Below are 20,859 nucleotides of genomic sequence, written 5' to 3' on the forward strand. Positions count from 1 at the left end.
ATATTTTTCTTATTTAATTAGTTGGAATAAAATATTTTTAGATTTAATTCTTGTTTAGATAATTAAGATAGGCTAATTTAGTTAATAGTTAATCATAAGTCCTCGTGGGTTCGACATCCGACTTTGAGTCACTTTATTACTTGACGACCGCGTATACTTGCGTGAGTGTGTTTGGTCGCAACAAGTTTTTGGCGCCGTTGCCGGGGACTTAGAAATTAGCTACGTGACTAAGTTAAGCTTTTATTAGATATTTGTTTTCAAGTTTTAATTTTCAGTTTGCCTGGTTTGTGTCAACGCAGGGTCTTCTCTCGAATGCAGAGGAGTAGAAGTGCAAACAACCTCATTCCTCTTGATCCAGAAATCGAACGAACACTACATAGAGTGAGAAGGGAACACGAAGCTAGAACGAGAATAGAAAGAGATTTGGACATCGCAGTCCAACCACAGCCAATAGATATGGCAGGCAATGAAGAGCGTCCGGTAATTGAAGCCGCAAGGCCCAATCTTGCGAATATGACTCAGGCTATTGTGAAGCCTGATATCACTGGGCATTTTGAACTCAAACAGTACATGGTACAGCTGATTCAGTCCACAGGACAATATGTGGGTCTATCTCATGTACCCGTTATGATTATAGAAATATGAAGATATTCAATATTCCTTTTATTTATATTTATAGTATCAATATGCCAACCACTTTGACTTATACATTTAAAACTCAAAAAGTTTTTTTTGAGACTTTACAATATCAATGTCGTGAATAATTTTATTCATCCGGGTAGTAACAAATTAATTTTTCCGGAGCTCTTAATAACTTTTGTACTACAAGATTTTTTGTCACACCATTTATATGATAAATGTCTCATTTACGGAGAAAATTATATCATAATAAATTGTCATGGTCAAAATCATCATAAGCAAAATCATTTCTTGCTTTAATAACCTTTTATAAGGCACAACAAAATATTTATTTTTTTGGCGTATCATATATACACGACCAATGACATATTCATGTAACCACACAATAATATTTATTCTCTTTATTTCACTCAAACTTCCCTTAGAGGTGAGTTGTGTGGTATTCATCTAATCATGCATTGCATGTCTTTATTCATTACTTTTATCACATATTGCCACATTCACCTTTAGGAATGAGTTTGCATTCTCAATGCTTATTATAAGTCACATTCTCTTCAAGGAATGGATCATAATCAGCGGTGTGCTTTATTATTTTTTATACCAATTTGATGGTAAATATTGCCTTAACATTTTGAAGAACTATTTTGAGAACCCTTATTGTTCTCATTTTATAATCATAGTGATGAATATTATTGTTTTGATCTTTGGAACGTCCACGTTCATTGTTCAACTACTTGTCTTCATTTAGACTTATTATGCTCCGCTATCACATTCACTTCAAGAATGGAGGAAATCAAGTGGGACAATATTCATGCCTTTTCATGAAAAATATATTATTTTTCTTTAGTTATCATTATATCATCAATATGGTATAGTGGGACTCAAACCCAATGTCTTACCAATATAAAGGCATGTTAGGTCATAATGAATTGGGACTCAAACCCAACTCTTATCATCATGGAGCATCAGGACTTGATCCTGATGTCTTACCCTCATGGTGCATTGCGACTTGAACTCACTGAAGTTGATATCATTAATAGCAGAGGACAAAAACAATTTCAAATACGAAGAAAATGCTTACCTCTTGAGTTAAACTCTTCATAATGTCATTTGGATATAATTCTCAACAATAGACTATCGTTTACTCAAATCAACTAAGTAATTAGTGTCAAATATATATATATATATATATATATATATATATATATATATATATATATATATATATATATATAAATACAAAATAATATTAAAAATTCATATATAGTCTTTGCTGCAATAAGCTTACTTCAAGATGAAAGTGATATGACAAGAACATTAAAGAAAAATGATATATAAAATAGAATAATATAGTACTACTAGTTACCATGCACTTTTGTGAAAACTAATTATTGTACTCTCTAGAAAAATAAAGAGATATATCAGAACCTTTAGGTTAATCAGGAAATAAAAAACAATAGGGGATAAATCTTTGTCTACTATCTACTACTATATGCTTTCCATATAGAAATAATTCAACATGTTTATTTGATAAAAACTATCATCAATGAAAAATTTGGTGCAGTACATACTTCTTGTACTGATATTTTATCTTATTAAAATAAAATAGTTACGAATAGTCGTATTATTATTATATTATATTTGACAGTAAACTAATGTATAATCATTATACTAGGCATACTAAAATCGTATTATAAGGTAAAACCATACGCATACATAATAAAGTATAATTTTAATTTTGTAGATTATTTAGTATACCGCATGCCACCTATTATTTAGTTCACGAAAATTTAACAAGGTGGCATCCTTAGCAACCACATAAATACTAATTTTCTAATAACCAGACAATTGCCTATTCCAAATATTGGCATAAACTTATCTGGTTTAAAGCTCGGACTTGTTGCTATAGCATAAAGACGTGCCTGTAACACAGAAGTGGAATTTAACCTTGAGGTTAGAGATTTCGTGCTGATAACGTATTATGAAATATAGCTCAAAGTAACAATATAGAACAAGGAAAAACAAGCTAAGAGATATAGAGAGAAAGATAGGAGAGATTCTTATTTCTTCTTCAATTGTGTGTATTTTCCTATCTATTACAAGGCCTTTATATAAGCATGAAAAGTGAAGAAAAATATGTCATTAAACATAGAAATATGTCATTGGATATGTCATTAAGCATTTGAGAAGATCATGGAGGAAGAGTAGACATCCACCATAATTTGATTTTTCTTATAATAAATTCTTCAATTTTGTCCCATTAAAAGCACAATTGTAATTCTCATATTCAATTTTATCATTGACGTGCTTTTGATGTGTTATAAAAGTTTAATATTCAGAAGTCGTTACAACTTTTTTGGAGTAATCACTTTCTTAATTAATTATTTTTCATCCCTTTTAATTCCATCGACTCACTTATAATCTTGTTTTGTGATAAAATTAGCTCAGCTTAGTTCCTCGTCAGATTTATGATGACAGTAACAATTAAAGACCAATCAAATATTCTAATAATTGTGGACAAGATATATTTCAAATGTGAATAGGATATAAAGGGTCCAAAACAAACTTTTTCAACCACATTTAGCTCAAGAAGTACCATATTAAAGCATTGTTTTTCGCACAAATTTCATTTAAACTTGTCTGTTTATGCTATTCACATTTATAATAAAGTGCTTCAAATATTTTTAGAAGATTAATCATCACACTTCAATTAATTTATAATCGTAATTGTATTCTTGGTTGGTTATTTGCATCCGCTCGTGCAAAAGAAGACAATGAACATGCTATTAGGGGAGCTTATATAAAGCAAATTGTCAGGTCTTTTTATTACTATCATTTACAGGTTATCAGCAATGTGAGACGTGAGGTGTAATTTTAGTTTAACATTAAATTTAAAGAAAATTACATAAAAGTTTCCTTTAAGGTTTGGATTCACAAGACATAACTATTCTGTAATTTCAAATATTACCTAAAGCCCTCCTTCTTTCAAGTCTTACGTATTATTTAAAGTTTTTGAGTAAAAAGTTATTTTCGGAAAAAACAATTTGCTTGAGATAAATTTGCAATCGAGGAGTACAATTTATACTTATTCATATGATATCCTCAATTATCCACTTTCCTCGAATTTTCTCCATTCCTTTCAGTAGAAATTTGGGTTGATTTTTTTTGTTTGTTTTGTTTTACATTTTCTTTATCAATTTTCACAAACATAAAATAATACTTCTTTTTCTTGAAGGAAAAAGAAATACTGAAAAGGTCAACAAAAAAAAAAAGGAGAAGAAAAATAAAGAAACCCTCCTCTATAAATAGCACCACAATACTCAATATATAAAGGCAGAACCGTTTCACTTTGTTCCTCGCGTATCCGTTAGAACATCCTGCTCGAAACAAAGATAAACGTCAATTTCTCCGAGTAAATCAAACTATTTTCCAGACTCAGGAAAATCTAGCCACTGTTTCTGCGTTATCTTTCATAAAACCAAGTCGCACATTCAAGCCCAGCATCTCAGCAATTAAGAGATCTCCCCACTTTTCTCGAAACGCATCAGTTGCTGCTGTAACATACAATAATTTATTGCCAGCCTAGCCGAATTCAGAAATTCTTATTATTACTGAAACAACCATATTCTAATTTCGGCCTCAATGGATCCTTCTATCATGAAACTCCTTGAAGAAGACGAGGTAACCTCTTTTTCCTTTTTTCCAATTTAGCCCTTTTTTCCTTTAATAAAGAAATTTTGCAGTATATATATGTATATTTATTTGTGTTTGAAATGGTGGATTAATGATATGTAATAGGATGAAACAATGCATTCGGGGGCGGATGTGGAAGCATTCACTGCTGCCCTAAATAGGGATATCGGAGGCGCAGATAATTCACAATCTCAGCCGTCCGATTCTGATAGCGGTAAGATCATCAGCTTTTTTGGATCTTACTCACTGTTTTATTCTAATCAATTAATTTTTGTCAAATTTTTAATATGGATTCATTGGATTGTACACTTCATTGAAAGATTATACTGTGGAAAGGTAAAATAATTGGATCTTTTTAGGTTATATATAAGCTGTTGAATCCCATAGACATAAGAAAAAAATTCTATTGAAGTAACAATGGGGTTCAATAATTGCTACCGTTGAATCCTTTTTTATAAACTCCTGGCTCCGCCACTGCCAATACTAGTCAAAATTGATCCCTGCTTTGCTCCCTTGGAGAGTCGAACCCTTAACCTCATTGTTGTAGGTGGAGGGACCCTTTTGACTAAGTCTATCCTTCCCTTGATTTAACAAAGAGAAGAGTTATTCTTCTAGTTTGGTAAATTCATCTATGTTTCATAATATCAGCAGAATAGATATTTCAGATTTGCATGAGAATTTCTGAGCTTAAAGAGTGTTGGTGTGTAACAATTTTGTGATTGTGGTTGGAATATTGTCTTGAAAAGCTACTGTACCATTATCATTTGCTTTACTTCTCGTGTTTTCAGTAGTGTTCGCTTTCTCCTTCCTTGGAAAAAAATCTTATCTTTTGCATAACTTTAACAAACAGTACCGTTATCTCAAGGAAGCAGTTACACCTCAAATCAGTTTGCATCATGGCAAACTTCTAACCATGACGAAAATGCCAGTCGTCATAGTCTTCAAGATTCAGAGACCGTTCAGCAAAAGGAGGGAAATATGTCTGATATGCAGTTACAGCGACATGATACCGATTCTCAGAATCAGCAGCAAAAAAATGATTCCTCACAGGAGATCAGTTCCCTTCCTTTGCAGCATATATCTTCCCAGGATACTTATCAAACCACAGAGGTTGAAAAGGACACACTTCATTCTTCTAAAGCAGTGAATACACAGAATCCTGAAAAGAATGCTCAAAATCCAGAATCTCAACATCTAAACTTACAGGGAGGGAATAATCAAAAATCCTTTCAGTCCTTGACAACAGGAACTAGTGGTCTGCCCCTTGTGGCAGCAGAGGCAAGTAATCAGTCAGAATCGGCAACTGGGTCAAGTAGCCAAGCAGCAATCAATGTGGCTAAACAGGGAAAACAAGTGCCCTTTGCCATGCTTTTCCCTCACATACAACCCCAGCTTGATAAGGATAGGGCAATGCAACTCCAGACTCTTTACGTTAAACTGAAAGTAGTTTGCTATAGCTGACTTGTTTTTGCATCATTTTGCCTTTTCTGTTATAGTAGTTTTGCTAACAAATGGAATATGTGTTCAGAAAAATGAAATTTCTAAGGAAGGTTTTGTAAGACACATGAGAAGTATAATTGGTGATCAAATGCTCAAAATGGCTGTATATAAATTTCAATCTCAGGTAGATGAAGCAGCATTTTTTCAGTTGTTACATAAAAAATTGAAATTTCGCAATCTTTGTGTATTAACTCTATGCCAAAATTTAATTCAGGCATCTAGAAACTCACCAACTGTTCCCGGTCAATTTCCTCAGTCTCCGGCTTCACAGCAGCAATATTCGCAAATGCCAACAGATGGTACCTTTGTTCTTTGAATCTCTTTGGTTCATTCTAATCAGGTTCCAGCTTATTGCTGACCTTACTTCTCTTCTGCTGCTCCTATGCGAATATGGACAGATTCTAGTAATATGGCAATTGAGAGTAATGCTCAAAAGTTGCGCGAGGTGGAAAATCAGGCAGATTTGCGTGGAGCCCAAGGAAACCAGATGCCTTCTTCTAGTTTGATTGCTGTAAAACAAGAAAGGGACCACTCACCATTCCCAATACAGGGACTTAATAGGCAACAACAACAGCATTTGCACTTCTCACAAGCATCATTTCCCACATTTCCAAATGCAGGGAACAATTATAGTGCATATTCTGCATCTAATGTCCACTCTTCTACAACACAACCGCTTAAACAGCAATCTGATGATGCACAAATGAGACAATTTTCAGCTCAACAGAACAGAAATGCAACTCAGTTAGGAGTGCCAACGCAGGCCATGGGAATGATGAGCGCTCCTAAGTTTGAAAAGCAAAACACTTTTGGCGAAGCCAAAAGATTACCTGGTGGGAGTCTTAATATTCCAAGTACTTCTAGAATCCAGCAGCCTTCAGTTCAATGGCAACAGTCTGCCAATAAAGAGCAGAAAAGTATTCTTTCATCACCAGTGACCAATCTAAAGTCTGAACCAATTGATCATTTCCATGACCAGCTGCAAAGATCCCAGTTGTCGCCCTTCTCCTCTGTTCAAGTGGAGCAAGGAAATTCCACTTCAGAAAGTTCAAAGGATGAGTCTATTGAACAGACCTCCAGAATTGGTTTATCAACAACCACTAGCATGAAACCTTCTAATTCAGCCTCGTCTTTCATGTCATCTCAAATGGATACTAGCACATTGGTAATATTCTTGGTTTGCATCCTGACTTGATTTATTGAGTTTTCAAGTGAGGATATACTACAGATTTTAGAAGTATATTTACATGCTTCTTATATATACATACATATATTTCTAGACATAGCTTGTCTAGTCTATGTGAGAGTTCTGTATATTTTATAGAAGAACCGCTTTCCAAGTTTTCAGATAGGAAAAGATAGAATAGATTGTATCAGTATTTCCTCTTATTGCAACCTTGTATCCACTTCAGGTCCCTTTAGTATCTTGGAATATTTTTCTCTTTTCTGGGTTATGAAAGAAAGCCCATGGCAGCTAAACGGAAATATAGGAAAGTTTAAAGTAGAAAGTATCGATATTTTTTCACAATGCCCTCACCACTGAGGGTCAAAGTGAATGTGAAAAGTTATATCTGCCAGATGATTGGCAACATGAGATCTGTTCCTTGCAGTCACTTTGGTCGTCATCATATCTTATTTCTCACTTGCAATATTTTTGATTGCACGTTTCTGAGCTCATTTCTGAATTTTTCATGTTTTGTCTTGCTGGTATTAATTTGATGTTGTCGACTAGATGCACTTTGTTATCTCCATGCTTCTCACTGTTGCTTTTATTCTTTCACTTTTTGCTGCATCAGTTGAGTTCTCGGACAACTTCTGTGACATCTCTACTTGGGCCAGGAAACAATGGAAAGACTCCTGTGAAAAAGCCTTCCATTGGACAGAAGAAGCCCCTCGATACACTAGGTTCCTCACCTCCACCTTCAGGGTATACTGTTCTGAGCACCTCTACTGTGATGTCTTGCTGGACTAGTGTCTCATTATTGTGTCTGTTGAACTGACTTCACCTTATATTCTTTTTTTTTTGGTTTAACTTAAAATATTTATTTAACCAAGTAAATTAATATGTACAAATGACTCATTGGACTCATGAGTCATATCTCAATAATCTCTGTAACTAATCTAATTGTTCCTTATCCAGCTAACTACTATAACTACTGACACTATCTAGTGATAACAGATCCAATACTTACGAACCTATATTGGGTAACTATTCAGGCCATTCAGTTGCTGTTGCCATTTGCCATTCTTCTGACCATAGATATGTAGTTGAAGTATAATTTCTTTGATCAGCTGCCTGCTTTCTCGTCTTTGGTTTCTGAACCTTCTTGCATTCCTCTCAGCCCATATGTGATAGATACTTGCTGCAAATAAGAAGCCAATGATGCATGCTCTTGCTCTAGAGTTATTAGTTCTCTTGGATGCCCATATGACCTCCTCATCCCATCCTCTGATTGGTCTCCTCTCCCCTAGCCAGTGTAGCAACGAGCTCCATATGGACTTTGAATAGTCACAGCAAAAGAAGAGGTGCTCCAATGTCTCCACTGCATTTGTGTTACATAGGACAGTCCTGCATCACCTGAATTCCCCATTTCTGGAGCCTGTCCACTGATGATAACTTCTTATGAACTGTCAGCCATAGAATAAACTGATGCCTGGGAATTATTCTTTTCACTAGGACCAAGCTTTTCCATGAGACTTGTGGAAATGGAGGTGTAAAAGATTGATAGGCCTTCTTGATACTGAACTTCTCTCTATCTTCGAATGCTTCAAGGTAGTCCATAAAATTACCAGATTGAGTCATCCATTTCCTTGCATCAAATATCTTCCTAACTAACCAGCTGGCTTGACTTGGAGTTGGCATGCTGTTCAGCTCCCTGTCCTTTATGTATATGCTATGGATCCATTGCACCCAAAGTTTGTCCTTCTTTTTACCCACTGCCCACAGTAGCTTGCAGATTGCAGCTTTGTTCCAGGTAAAGAAATCCAATATATTTAATCCTCCTGCTGCTTTAGGTAGACATACTGTACTCCAGGCTATTAGGACTCTTCTTGAATTTTCATTACTCGCAGTCCACATAAAATTCCTGCATACATTTGTCACCATAGTCAAGATCTTCTTAGGCAATAGGAACACTTGGGCCCAGTATGTCTGCATCTAAAAGAGTACACTTTTGATGAGTTGTACTCTACCACTGTATGATAAGAACTTAGTGGTCCAACATTGAACTCTAGCAATTATCTTTTCAACTAAGGGAAGGCATTGGTGAATAGAAAGCTTCCTTGAAGACAATGGGATACCCAAGTATTTGAATGGCATCTCCCCAATAGTGAAATGCATATCTTGCATTATCTGAGCTCTAAACTCTTGTGTCACTCCTGCAACATAGAATGAACTCTTCTCCAAATTGGCTCAGTCCAGAAACACTAGAAAAGTGATCAAATGCTTGCATCATGAGTAGAATAGAGACCTTGTCTGCCCTGCAGCACATTAGTAGATCATCAGCAAAGCAAATGTGTACTATTTCCCTGTTTGGACACCTGAGGTGGTAATTGAAGTTAGGATTGTTTCTAAGTTGCTTCAAGGATCTATTTAGATATTCCATAGCTAGGACAAATAGATATGGGGACATGGGGTCCCCTTGTCTCAACCCTCTTAGCATGAAATATAGGAGTTAGACCACCATTCAGTAACAATGAATAACTGACTGTGGAGACACAGTTCATGATCAAATTGACCAGCTTCTGAGGGACCAAATTCCAATAGCACTTGCCCAATTCAGGAAGTCCCAATTCAGAGAATCATATGCCTTTCTGATATCTACTTTTACTAGGCATCTAGGTGATACTCCTTTTTTCCCATAACCCTTCACTAACTCATGAGCTATAATCACATTGTCCAGGATATTCCTTCCTTCAATGAATGTAGATTGAGATGGCCCCACCAAGTAGTCAACCATAGGCTTTAGTTTTACAGTTAACGCCTTTGCAACTATCTTATAGACAGTACTACAACATGCTATGGGTCTGAAATCTTTAGCATATGTAGGGTTAGAGACTTTAGGAACCAAGGTGATTGTGGTACAGTTGACCTCCCTCAACAGTTTACCATTATCAAAGAATTGTAATATGGCCTTAATCATATCTTCTCCTACTGTTCCCCAGTGTGCTTTAAAGAATTCTGCTGTGAATCCATCAATACCAGGGGCTTTATCATTTGGAAGGTTTTTGATAGCTTGAATTATGTCTTCTCTGGTATCTGGTTCTAGTAATTCCTGTTGCTGGCTCAATGAAAGGCAAGGACCATCTCTGGCAATACTAGTATCAATTCAAGGCAATATTGACTCTACATCTCCCAGCAACTGCTTATAATTTGTCAAAAATTGTTGTTGTACCAAACATGGCTCTGAGAGTAGGATTCCTTGGTCATTGCAAATAGAAGAGATCCTGTTCCTAGCTTGTCTTGCTTTCAGCTGGGCATGGAAATATTTTGTGTTGGCATTTCTATATGATATCCATGTAGCTCTGGACTTCTGCCTTAATATTTGCTCTTGAATTCCAGTCCATTTTTCTAACTGAATTAAGTAATTCTTTCTCCTCAGCTATCAACTGATTATTGAACATGTCATTGGCCATTTGATTCTGTACTTCCTGCACCTTCTGTTGTAGATTTGCAATTCTAATCTCTGTGTTGGACATCTCCTTGTTCATCACCCTTGCTTCACTTTCCAATGCCTTAAGTTTCATCCACAGTCTATACATATGACATCCAGTGAAGCTTTGATCCCAACAATGTTTGACAGCTTCCTTAAATGAGCCTTGCTTGAGTAGTACATTAAGGAGTCTGAAAGGTCTTTTCAACCTTTGTCTAGGAATCACTGTTCTGATAACAATAGGAGTATGATCTGAACATTCTGGATTATAATAAACTGCCTCTAGGTTTCCATAGTCCTGGAACCACTTGTCATTACCAAACACCCAGTCAATATGGCTATAAATCCTATCATCTCCATCCCTCTTGTTACACCATGAATATTGCCAACCCTTTCTATTAACCTGACCCAGACCAATATCAGTGACACAAGTTTGAAAGTCTACTGTTTCATTCACATGCACTGGCAGCCCATTAACTCTATCTTCAGTGGAAAGTATAGCACTGAAATCACCAAGAATAATTCAAGGCTCAATAGTATAAGTACTAATGTGCCTTAGTGTCTCCCATAATTCCCTTCTGCCCCCTGCAGTATTGTAACCATATACAAAAGATATCTTGCTTTGGAATTGAGAGTTCTTATCCTCAACATGGCAGTGTACCTGTGGAGTGCTTTCCAGTATAGTAAGAGCCACATAGCTTTGCTTCCAGCCTAACCATATTCTACCATTTGGAACTTGAGTATAATCAAAGTGAAATCTCCAATCCGTATCAAACTTTCGAGTAATTTTATTGACATTCTGCTGTCTAACTTTTGTTTGTAGACACCCTATTAAGTCAACTTTATTCTTGAGCAAAAAGTTTTTAAATTCATTTTGGTTAAAGGGCTTGTTTAGCCCCCTAATATTCCATGAGCAAAAAATCATGGGGGAGGTTTGGCAATAGGTCCATCCCTCTGCAACTTTCCACTGTTACCTTTTCTGTGTCCCTGAATTCTTCTACTTGCAGGTTCTCTAATCTTTAAGCATAGTTTACTGAATTGATTGAAATCAACCTCATTATCTGACTCTTCATCTGTTTGTGGGATCTCCTTTCTGCCTTGAAACACTACCACTTGCTTCCCTCTGAATTGAACTTGGGAAGGGGCAGTGTGAGTTTCCTCCTGGTGTACAGTTGTTGGAGGAGTGTGGACTGCCACGTCTTGGTCTACAGATGGAGCTGTTGACCCTTCTGCATTAGCTTTTGGCTTAGGCTGCCATTCTTGCCTGGTGTGTTTATCCTGTTTGGGTACATTCCTGATAAAGCCTTGCATTCCCTGCTTCTGTTTTGGACAATGCTCCTTGTTATGCCCAAATTGCATACACTCTTGACATAGAATAGGCTTCCATTCATATTCAATCTTTTGGCTCCAAATACTACCATCTGAGGCTTCAACATTTACAGATTCAGGCAATGTTTGTGTGATATCCATCTCAATTAATAATCTGGTATATGATATTCTTTCACCTTTAGCTGTTAAGATATCAGTGCACATAGGTTTGCCCAGGAAGCTAGCAATTCTCCCTAGATTTTCCTCAGACCAATATAGGAGTGGCAACCAAGGAAAGCATACCCATATTGGTAATACACACATTGGTTCCTTCTATAACTGGAATTCTGGACTCCACTGTTTCAGAATCATTGGCCTGTTCCTAAAAGTGTAAGGTCCATTTTGCATTATACAGGCTTTGTCCTCTTGAGATTCAAACTTAAAGATATAGTACCCATCATCAGGTAAGAAGACCCTAGGTGTTTTCACAGAATGCCAAACCCCATACACAAAATGAAACCTTATATTCTTTTATTTGTACACTGCAGGAAGAAGCAAAAGGTTTCAGGAGCTTTTTTGGATCAGAGCATTGAACAACTTAATGATGTTACTGCTGTTAGTGGAGTTAATCTAAGGGTAATACCTCCCTCGATTCCCCACAGTGGAATATATTTTGTGCTCATCACAAGTTGTTTAAAGCAGTTATTCAGAAGTATTTCGTACTAGCTTGATATTATTTTGTAATGCATAAAACAGGAAGAGGAAGAACAACTATTTTCTGGGCCCAAGGAGGATAGTCGAGTTTCTGAAGCGTCTCGACGAGTTGTACAAGAAGAAGAGGAAAGGCTGATCTTGCAGAAAATTCCACTTCAGAAGAAATTGGCAGATATCAGTTAAATCCCTCTTTTAGTTCTTTACTCTCTTTGATATGCAACTTGGTATTATAAAGTTACATGATAAAGTAAGTCATCTTCCTTACTTGAATCACTATGTTTTATTGCTTACCTGATTTTGTGTCTGACAGTGGCAAAATGTGGTCTAAAGAATATGAGCAATGATGTGGAACGATGCTTGTCATTGGTGAGATATGATCTTTTTTTGTTGTCTTACTTATTTTGGGAAATGCTTGTGCCACTAAACTTTCAACTTCCAGTGTGTGGAGGAAAGAATGCGTGGACTTATAAGTAGTCTCATCAGACTGTCAAAACAGGTTAACCTTCTGCTTGGTTAATTTTTTTTTTTAAAAATATGCTATCTGAAAAGCTTATAGGATTCTAATATGAACCTGAGGTGGAGACCTGCTTTTTGTAGAGAGTTGACATTGAGAAGTCAAGACACAGAACAATTGTCACTTCAGATGTTCGTGAAGAAATCCTGTCAATCAATCGAAAAGCCCGGGAAGAATGGGAAAAGAAACAGGCTGATGTGGAGAAACTCCAAAAGGCAAATGAAGTGAGTTATCCTTCTTTCCACTTTGGGCGTACTTCAACTAATTATCTACTGTTCAATGTTAATTTGCGAAGTGTGTAACTTAATGACTTGGATATCAGCCTGAAGGTAGTAATGGAGTTGACGGTGATAAGGAGAAGGATGATGGTCGTGGGAAATCAATAAAGGTGCGCACTCTCTCTTGGTACTTCTGTTTTTCTGGATAGTTTTAAGATCTGTATAAAAGTATCAAAAAGTAATTTCTTTCATGACTTTGATCCTTCTCAACTTATTGTATATTTGCAGGCAAACAAGGAAGAGGATGATAAGATGCGAACTACAGCTGCAAATGTTGCTGCTCGAGCTGCTGTTGGAGGTGATGACATGTTGTCAAAGTGGCAATTGATGGCTGAGCAGGCCAGGCAAAAGCGTGAAGGGGGAGGTGATGTGGCTTCTGGTTCACAGCCTAGTAAAGATGTTACTCGGAGGAATTTATCGACTCCCACAAGAACCTCAAAGGAACATCAAGAAGCTGAGAACAGGAGCCAGTCATCTGCAAAAGTCACACCTGGTATGTATGATGATGATCCGTTATTGGACCTAGTTCCGAGATTCATATGACTAGCATTCTGAATATGGATGATGTTTGTTTATATGCAGTTATGACTTTGGTTAGCATGATTGATATGATCCTGAATCACACATTGTTTGAAATCACATTTTTGCTTTTCTTTTGCATAAACCACCATATCCACGTATTCTAATGAATCATCATTATCTAGACTCTTAAAGTTTGAATTAATTCGAAGTATCTGTCGGAAGTGCCTGATCAACGGAGGGGCTCTTGAATGATGCTTGGTGAAATACTATGTGCTATGCCTATACCTTTCTTCCACGACTCTAAAAGCGTAATTGGGTTTTTAAAGGGGCATCTTTATGTCTTCTCATCATTTCATCTTCAAGGAAGGTTTCTTTAATGTCCTCAGAAGTAGATATTATGATTTTAAAAAAACTATACCCTGTTCAATAATGCTTGTCACCTTATGCTCTATGATAGTGAAATTGACCAAATTCTGGAAGAATGTTAAGACATGGATAAATAATCGTTTGAAAGAAAATATTCAGAGATTTGAAAATATAGAATCCTTAGGAAGATTAAGATATTTCCAAGCATACCTATTTTAGAGTTGGTAATGGGGAACTCCTAAAATTTTGGCACAATATATGGCTGGGGAACAGTACTTTACTGGAGGAGTTCCCAAGAATATACCAGTTAAATGTGCTGCCCCAAGTCACAGTTAGCCAATGCAGGGAAGAGAACTGTTGGGATTTGCAGTTCAGAAGGAATTTTCAAGACTGGTAGGTGGATCAGCTGGGAGTTCTTCTGGAAAGAATGCAAGGGTTCTCAATAGACACTTCTGGAAAAGGACAGATTAGTTTGGAGTTTCAGCCAGGGTGGTGCATATACTGTTAAATCTTGTTACAAGAAGATCTGATCCAACAGCAACATTGCTGAAAGTGTGGCCCTGGAAACTTGTGTGGAAAGTCAAAATTTCGACAAAGATAGCCTCTTTCAGCTGGTTAGCAATCCGGGAATCTTGCTCAACTCGTGATAACCTTGCAAAAAGGGGAATAATGCTCTGCAGCAAGTGAGACATATGTCTACAAGAATCAGAAAACATCAGCCTTTTATCCCTCCACTTTCAAGCTGCCAGAGACATTTGGAGTATGTTTTTTAACCATTTTGGTGTGAGCTGGGTAATGCCCTATACCACTAAAAGAAGCATATGCCCTCTGGGTAGTTGGAAAGGCTACAAAACAGAGATAGAAAAAGGGTACCAGCACGCCTCTTTTGGAGTATTTGGAAAGAAAGAAACCTTAGATATTGTCATATTGTCTCTTCTAGACAAACTTAAAGTTAGATGCCTGATCAGTCTTTTTTGCTGCGACTTAAAAGTGTAAATAATCTGGATAAATTTATGGATTTTTTTTTTTTTGGATCAGGTAAAGGTTGAGATAAATTTATGGATTTTGTTAGCTCCTTGAATTACTACTAGTAACCACGGGTTCATTATACAGGAGCTACGACTCCTTTTTTGCTCAGCTGATGTTACTTTTGCATCCTTGGATGGGTTTCAATGAAATTTTTTCATTTTACGTGATCCAAACAAAATAACCCACTAGACATCTTGACTAGAATTAACTCAGCAAATAAAACTTGGGTTTTTTTTTTGGGGGGGGGGGGGGGTTTGTTGAAAATAATAGAAAGAGATGTCTGGGTATTTAGATCAGCAAAGAGTACCCTAGCATTTAACGTGATAAATTTCCTAACACATATGTAGGGTCTAGGCAATAACTACTAGGTTTGGTCGAACCGATAGCTTATACTGTGGATCCACCCCGGATGTAGCCAAGGTGGATTTCTTAACACATATATAGGATCTAGGCCAAACCTACTTGGTTCAACGGCACCCATAGTTTGCTTGGGATTGAGGTGCAATAGTAATTATTTTTGTGATCCTGGAACGTGATATTACTGTTCCTCTTTTTATACAGGACATATGGTTGATATTTCTTATTTAGTGTGTTACTCAGGTTTAGCCTGTCCCCTAACCATTAGCTGCTGCAACCTTTGGGAATTTCTGTTAATTTCTTTGGACTACTCTCTTTTCTGTAGGTGCTGCGAGAAGAGCTGGGAGAAATCAAGTGATAACTCAGACTAGGATTGCTCGCAGTATTACTGTAAAGGATGTGATCGCTGTCCTAGAAAGGGAACCCCAAATGTCCAAGTCTACATTGATATACCGCTTGTATGAGAAAGCTCGGTCCAATGCTTCAGCTGAATCATCGTGATTCCTGGAAGAGGCATAAATCCTGAACTAGCCCTCATTTTTCTCTTTTTACGACAATGATACATCTTGTTTATAATCTGTATCACATAAATTAAACCCCCCAGTTTCATGCTGCTCGTTATTAGATAACGATATCCTTCAATCTGGACAACTTCATGTAAAAGTAAGTTAGATGAAAGTAGGTCAAAACTTTCAAGATCTAAGAATATATTTGTTATAACTTGTTGTAGAACAATTGTATTCCCTTTAATGTCAAGTAAATTAGCTGAGTGTAGCTTGTGTCTAGAAATGTAACGCTTTAGTAGCGTTTTAATCAATTGCTGTTGCAGGTCTGAGTAAAGAAAATCAAATTCTAGAAATATATCAATTTGTGTTATTTTCAAATGGCCCCTCAAGGGAAAAAAAGAAATTTTAAGAGGCTAAAGGGCTTCTGATCAATTTGTTCTTTTTGTGTTCCTTGCTTTCTGCCATGACTATAATGACTTTATTAGTAAAAAATGGAAACAAGAAAATAATTCGACCGTTCTTACGGTATATTTTATATATAGTATCTAATAAGGCAGTAGTCCATTGATCCCACTTCAATAAAATTGATTTGTGCAATTGATTTGTATAGTACTTTACTTGTTATTGTTACGAGAACATAAGGACTCATACATTACCTTTTAGTTTAACGAATAGAACAGAATAAAACATGCTTTCAGATATAGAAAAACTTGTTTAAGCTGACATGTGGAACTAAAGGAATAAGGAAAAGAGACAATGGAATATCACACACTTCTTTTTCAAGATTATCCATCACACAATTTTACGATATTCAAGTTTAAATAAACAAAGAAATTACTTGAAAATACCTTACTGTGACTATATTCTCACACGTCTTTCTTCTTAAAAAGGTAGATCGATGCACTAGTTTTCTGCTATAAACGGTATTCGATCATAACATATCAAATTTATCGTGTGTAGTCTTATCTTACATTTTTGTATTTTGATAGTTTAAACTCCAAGATGCGACCCCAACTCTTATTGTTATACTATTTTTTAAATATTATTAATGGACAAAATAAAAATGGCAGAGCTTTTGCCTAATACTGACGACTACATAATGTATGAGTTGTTGCTTGTTATAATTTGATGGTGCCCCAGCACAGACCACGAAAACCAAAAATGGAAAACCCCATATAAGGAGAAAGAATGAAAAAGAAAGTTGGACAGAATTTAGGTACATATCACCAATGACCAATCTCATGTCTATTTTATTCAGTTTTCTTGGCAAGAAAACAGAAAAACAAATACTCCAGCACACTTTTTAAGGAGAATAAATACATTCTTTAACGTCGCACAAAAGCAAAGTCACCATTAAGACCCCATACCCAAAAACAAAGATAAGATCATTACCAAGAAACTAATACTATGTTTTATGAGCTTTACTAATAATTTTGGACACCTGAAACTTATAATGAGCATAAATCACTTATTATTTTTAATTTCTGCTAAATTTGATTTCTAATTCTTCATAGTTTTTTATTCACTTTATTAACAGTTTAGTCATACCTTTGAGAGCTAATTTATATTATTGGTTTCGCTTATCGATAATCAATTTGAATACACTCTGAACTTAAATTGAATTAGTTTAACTAAATATTTTAAATTAAAATTTAAATATTAAAAAATCATACAAAAAATAATATAAATTATAATTTTTCTCGTCAATATAATAATAAATAATATAGTTTAAAACATGAAATGACGACATAATTGGGTGTCTTAACAGTTGCAATAAGGAATGTTGTGCGGCCACGTAACATAAGGTGATAATTGTAAGACTACCTAATATTAAACACACGTCTTCATTATTTGGAACTGTCATAAGTATCAGCCAATGGATGAGTCTCTATAGTTGGGTACTGAATCACATTCATTGTTTCCTTTCCCTTTCCTCAAAAACACCAAAAAATAACAAATAAAGAGAAGATAAGCTCAAAACCCCATAACATTATCTTACACCACCCACACCACACCCCCCCTCCTCCTCCCCCTCTCACCCCACCAAAAGTCGTAATTCTCACTCCATATCATACCCTTTTTAACCTTTTATTATATCAGTATATGAGCTGCTGATAACTTCCAAAAATTGAGTGATAAAAATGGCGATTTCGGACAGAGTAGTGGGGAATTTGACAACGTTGTACCTGTTGGTGATAGCTGGTATGAAGGCTTATGGATTGATGACTGGGCGGAGCTACGGCGGAGGTTTTGTGCTGATTGTGTCGACAACTGTAGTAGGTATTATATTGATTTTGAGTCTGACGTATGACGTGTCACGTAAGGCTAGGTATGCGTTGACACGTAATCGTAATCTTCATCATCATCATCATCCTACTCAGCAGCTTTATCAGCCACGTCATCATTCCGAGGAGTTGTGCCGAGGTGGCATATGCTGGCACGGCGTCGCCGTCAGATCTCCGGCGTCTCAGGTTCGGTTCCGGCTTCCTCAGCATCAGCCTCGTTAATTAGCAATTTTGCAAAAGCGGTCAAAAAAGTAAAATTGAGTGATTTTCACTGTAAATCTGTAAATTAGTTTTGGATTTTATCTTTTTCAGCTCGAACATTGACAGGTTTGGTGAAATTAGTGTAAATAGTGACCGGAAAGAGAAATCAGCATCGCATTTTGGGCATGTAAATTAAAATGAGAGTGCTATTAGCGAAGTGCTTCCATTGGTGACTCTGGAGTTTCTTGAATTGATGTTTATTTTGTACTATTTTTGAGAATACGAAGTAGTATATATCAATGTATTATTTATTTTAATAGTATGTATTAGTAAAAAATATCCATGAATTTTTGTGAAAACATTGAATTCCATCAATCTATCAAGACTTTATGCTAGGGTTTGGAAAATGAAACGAGAGAAAGGAAAAGAGAAGCAGACATTTTCTTATTCGATTGACTGAAATAGAAAAATATTCTGTACATCTAGAAGCATAAATAATATAAAGTAGCTATCTACTTAAAAGAATCAGGTAACTAATGGACTAATATGTACTAGTATGTCTATTACAAAGAATGGGACTCGCTATTATAAGTGGGCTTTTCACAAATAAATAAATCAAATGAGCCTGTTATGTAGGGTGTGCCTTAGTATCAGCAACAGATTGGGCTTGTGCTCAACTCCAACACCCCCTTTAAGGTGGAGGGTGACTGAACCCCAGCTTCAACAGTAATGAATGATGAACCAGGCATGTCAAGGGCTTGGTAAAAACATCAGCCAGCCGAGAATTAGTAGGAACATGATTCAAGGCAATCAACCTTTCATGAAGCTTTGATCGAATAAAATGACAGTCTACTTCAATATGTTTTGTCCTCTCATGAAATACAGGATTCTTGGCAATGTGAATGGCTGCTTGATTATCACAGAAGACAGGAATAACAGCAGAAACAGAAATACCAAAGTCAGAAAGTAACCTGACCAGCCAAGTGAGTTCAGCTACAACCTTACTAATTGCTCTATACTCAGCCTTAGCAGAAGAGAGAGAGAGAGAGAGACAACATGCTGCTTCTTAGCTTTCCAACCAATAAAAGACCACCCCAAGAGAATGCAGAACCCAGTAACTAGTAACTGATCTCCTTATGTCTGGGCAAGCAGCCTAGTCACTATCATAATATGGAGAAAGTGAAAGATCAGGGGAGTTGCTGATGAAAACTCCAATTTCAGAAGACCCTTGAAGATACCTGAGTATATGCAGGGCTGCATGCATGTGATAGGAGGTGGGCTTCTGAAGGTATTGACTTAGGTGTTGTACAGCAAAAGCCAGGTTTGGTCTGGTGTAAGTGAGGAAGTTGAGCTTGCCCACCAGACTCCTATTTGATTTAGGAGAAGTAAGAGGATCCCTCATGTTTGCTTTGAGTTTGACAGTTAGGTCAAGGGCACAAGTAACAGGAGTAAAATTCTCACAATGGTACTGTTTAAAAAGGTCCTTAATAAATTTTCTCTGATGTAACAACAGTCCACCAGAAATGTATGCAACTTCAATCCCAAGGAAATAATTGAGAACTCCCAAGTCTTTGATTTTATATTCATTGTCCAGAAAACTCTTTAATGCAGTAATTTCAGCCAAGTCATTACCAGTGAGAATAATATCATCAACATACACAACCAACAAGACAATGGAAGAACCAGATATTCTGGAGAAGAGAGAATAGTCATTGAGAGAAGAAGAGTATCCTCTAGAACATAAAGCTTGAGACAACTTGGCATACCACTGCCTTGAAGCATGTCTCAAACCATATAAAGACTTTTGAAGATGACAAACCAAAGGAGAAGAAGATAAACCAGAACCAGTTAAAGGAGTGGCTGGTAGCCCAGGTGGCAACCTCATATAGACCTCCTCATCTAGGTCACCATGCAAAAAGGTATTGTTGACATCAAGTTGAAGTTAATAGTGAAAAATTTGACATCAGGTGAGAATGTTTCATTGAAGTCCACACCCTCAACCTGGGTGTCACCCCTAACAACCAATCTATGGGTTTCTTACCAGGTGGCAGCTGAACAATGGACCAAGTATGATTGGCCTCTAAGGCCTCAAATTCTTTCCGCATGGCCTCCTGCCATGCAGGAATGGATGCTGCCTGCTGATATGAGCCAGGCTCAATCTCAACAGTGTTAACTAAACTATGAAGGCAAGTAGAAGAAGAACTGGGGCCAGACAGGGATGGAGGAAGGTTACAAACATATTGTTTCAGGTGAGCGGGAGGAATATGAGTCCTACTGGATCTTCTGGGAGCAGGT

At 36.5% G+C, this 20,859-nt stretch overlaps 2 protein-coding genes across 4 annotated transcripts; both read left to right on the plus strand.

Moving 5' to 3' along the window:
- The first annotated feature begins 3,926 nt into the window (after nt 1–3,926).
- On the plus strand, nt 3,927–16,346 carry LOC104098278 (transcription initiation factor TFIID subunit 4b). 3 transcript variants are annotated; one of them, XM_070200184.1, is made up of 16 exons: nt 3,930–4,320; nt 4,438–4,546; nt 5,183–5,442; nt 5,539–5,775; nt 5,861–5,956; nt 6,047–6,131; nt 6,231–6,997; nt 7,629–7,759; nt 12,341–12,428; nt 12,549–12,684; nt 12,817–12,872; nt 12,946–13,002; nt 13,104–13,244; nt 13,343–13,408; nt 13,527–13,791; nt 15,898–16,346. In XM_070200184.1, the coding sequence occupies exons 1-16, from the start codon at nt 4,282–4,284 to the stop codon at nt 16,071–16,073; spliced, it is 2,709 nt and encodes a 902-aa protein (XP_070056285.1). In that variant the 5' UTR covers nt 3,930–4,281; the 3' UTR covers nt 16,074–16,346. The 3 variants fall into 3 exon arrangements, with proteins under 3 accessions (XP_070056286.1, XP_070056285.1, XP_009603267.1); XM_070200185.1 differs by lacking the exon at nt 15,898–16,346 and adding an exon at nt 14,460–14,772 and having other exon boundaries at nt 3,927–4,320; nt 5,183–5,775; XM_009604972.4 differs by having other exon boundaries at nt 5,183–5,775.
- A 920-nt stretch (nt 16,347–17,266) lies between these two features.
- On the plus strand, nt 17,267–18,923 carry LOC104098280 (uncharacterized). Its single transcript, XM_070201641.1, has 2 exons — nt 17,267–17,294; nt 18,212–18,923. The coding sequence occupies exons 1-2, from the start codon at nt 17,267–17,269 to the stop codon at nt 18,583–18,585; spliced, it is 402 nt and encodes a 133-aa protein (XP_070057742.1). The 3' UTR covers nt 18,586–18,923.
- Nucleotides 18,924–20,859: the final 1,936 nt, after the last annotated feature.

This window comes from Nicotiana tomentosiformis, chromosome 4 (assembly GCF_000390325.3).
Source record: "Nicotiana tomentosiformis chromosome 4, ASM39032v3, whole genome shotgun sequence".
NCBI classification, from domain to species: Eukaryota; Viridiplantae; Streptophyta; class Magnoliopsida; order Solanales; family Solanaceae; genus Nicotiana; species Nicotiana tomentosiformis.

What these genes read in the sequence shown, in the direction of transcription:
- LOC104098280 (XM_070201641.1), top strand. Translation starts at nt 17,267, where the DNA reads ATGAAAAAGAAAGTTGGACAGAATTTAG. An exon ending in GAAAGTTGGACAGAATTTAG is followed by an intron (nt 17,295 to 18,211) that starts GTACATATCACC and finishes CCAAAAATTGAG; the next exon opens with TGATAAAAATGGCGATTTCG.
- LOC104098278 (XM_009604972.4), top strand. Translation starts at nt 4,282, where the DNA reads ATGGATCCTTCTATCATGAAACTCCTTGAAGAAGACGAG. An exon ending in TATATAAATTTCAATCTCAG is followed by an intron (nt 5,957 to 6,046) that starts GTAGATGAAGCA and finishes AATTTAATTCAG; the next exon opens with GCATCTAGAAACTCACCAAC. An exon ending in TTAGTGGAGTTAATCTAAGG is followed by an intron (nt 12,429 to 12,548) that starts GTAATACCTCCC and finishes TGCATAAAACAG; the next exon opens with GAAGAGGAAGAACAACTATT.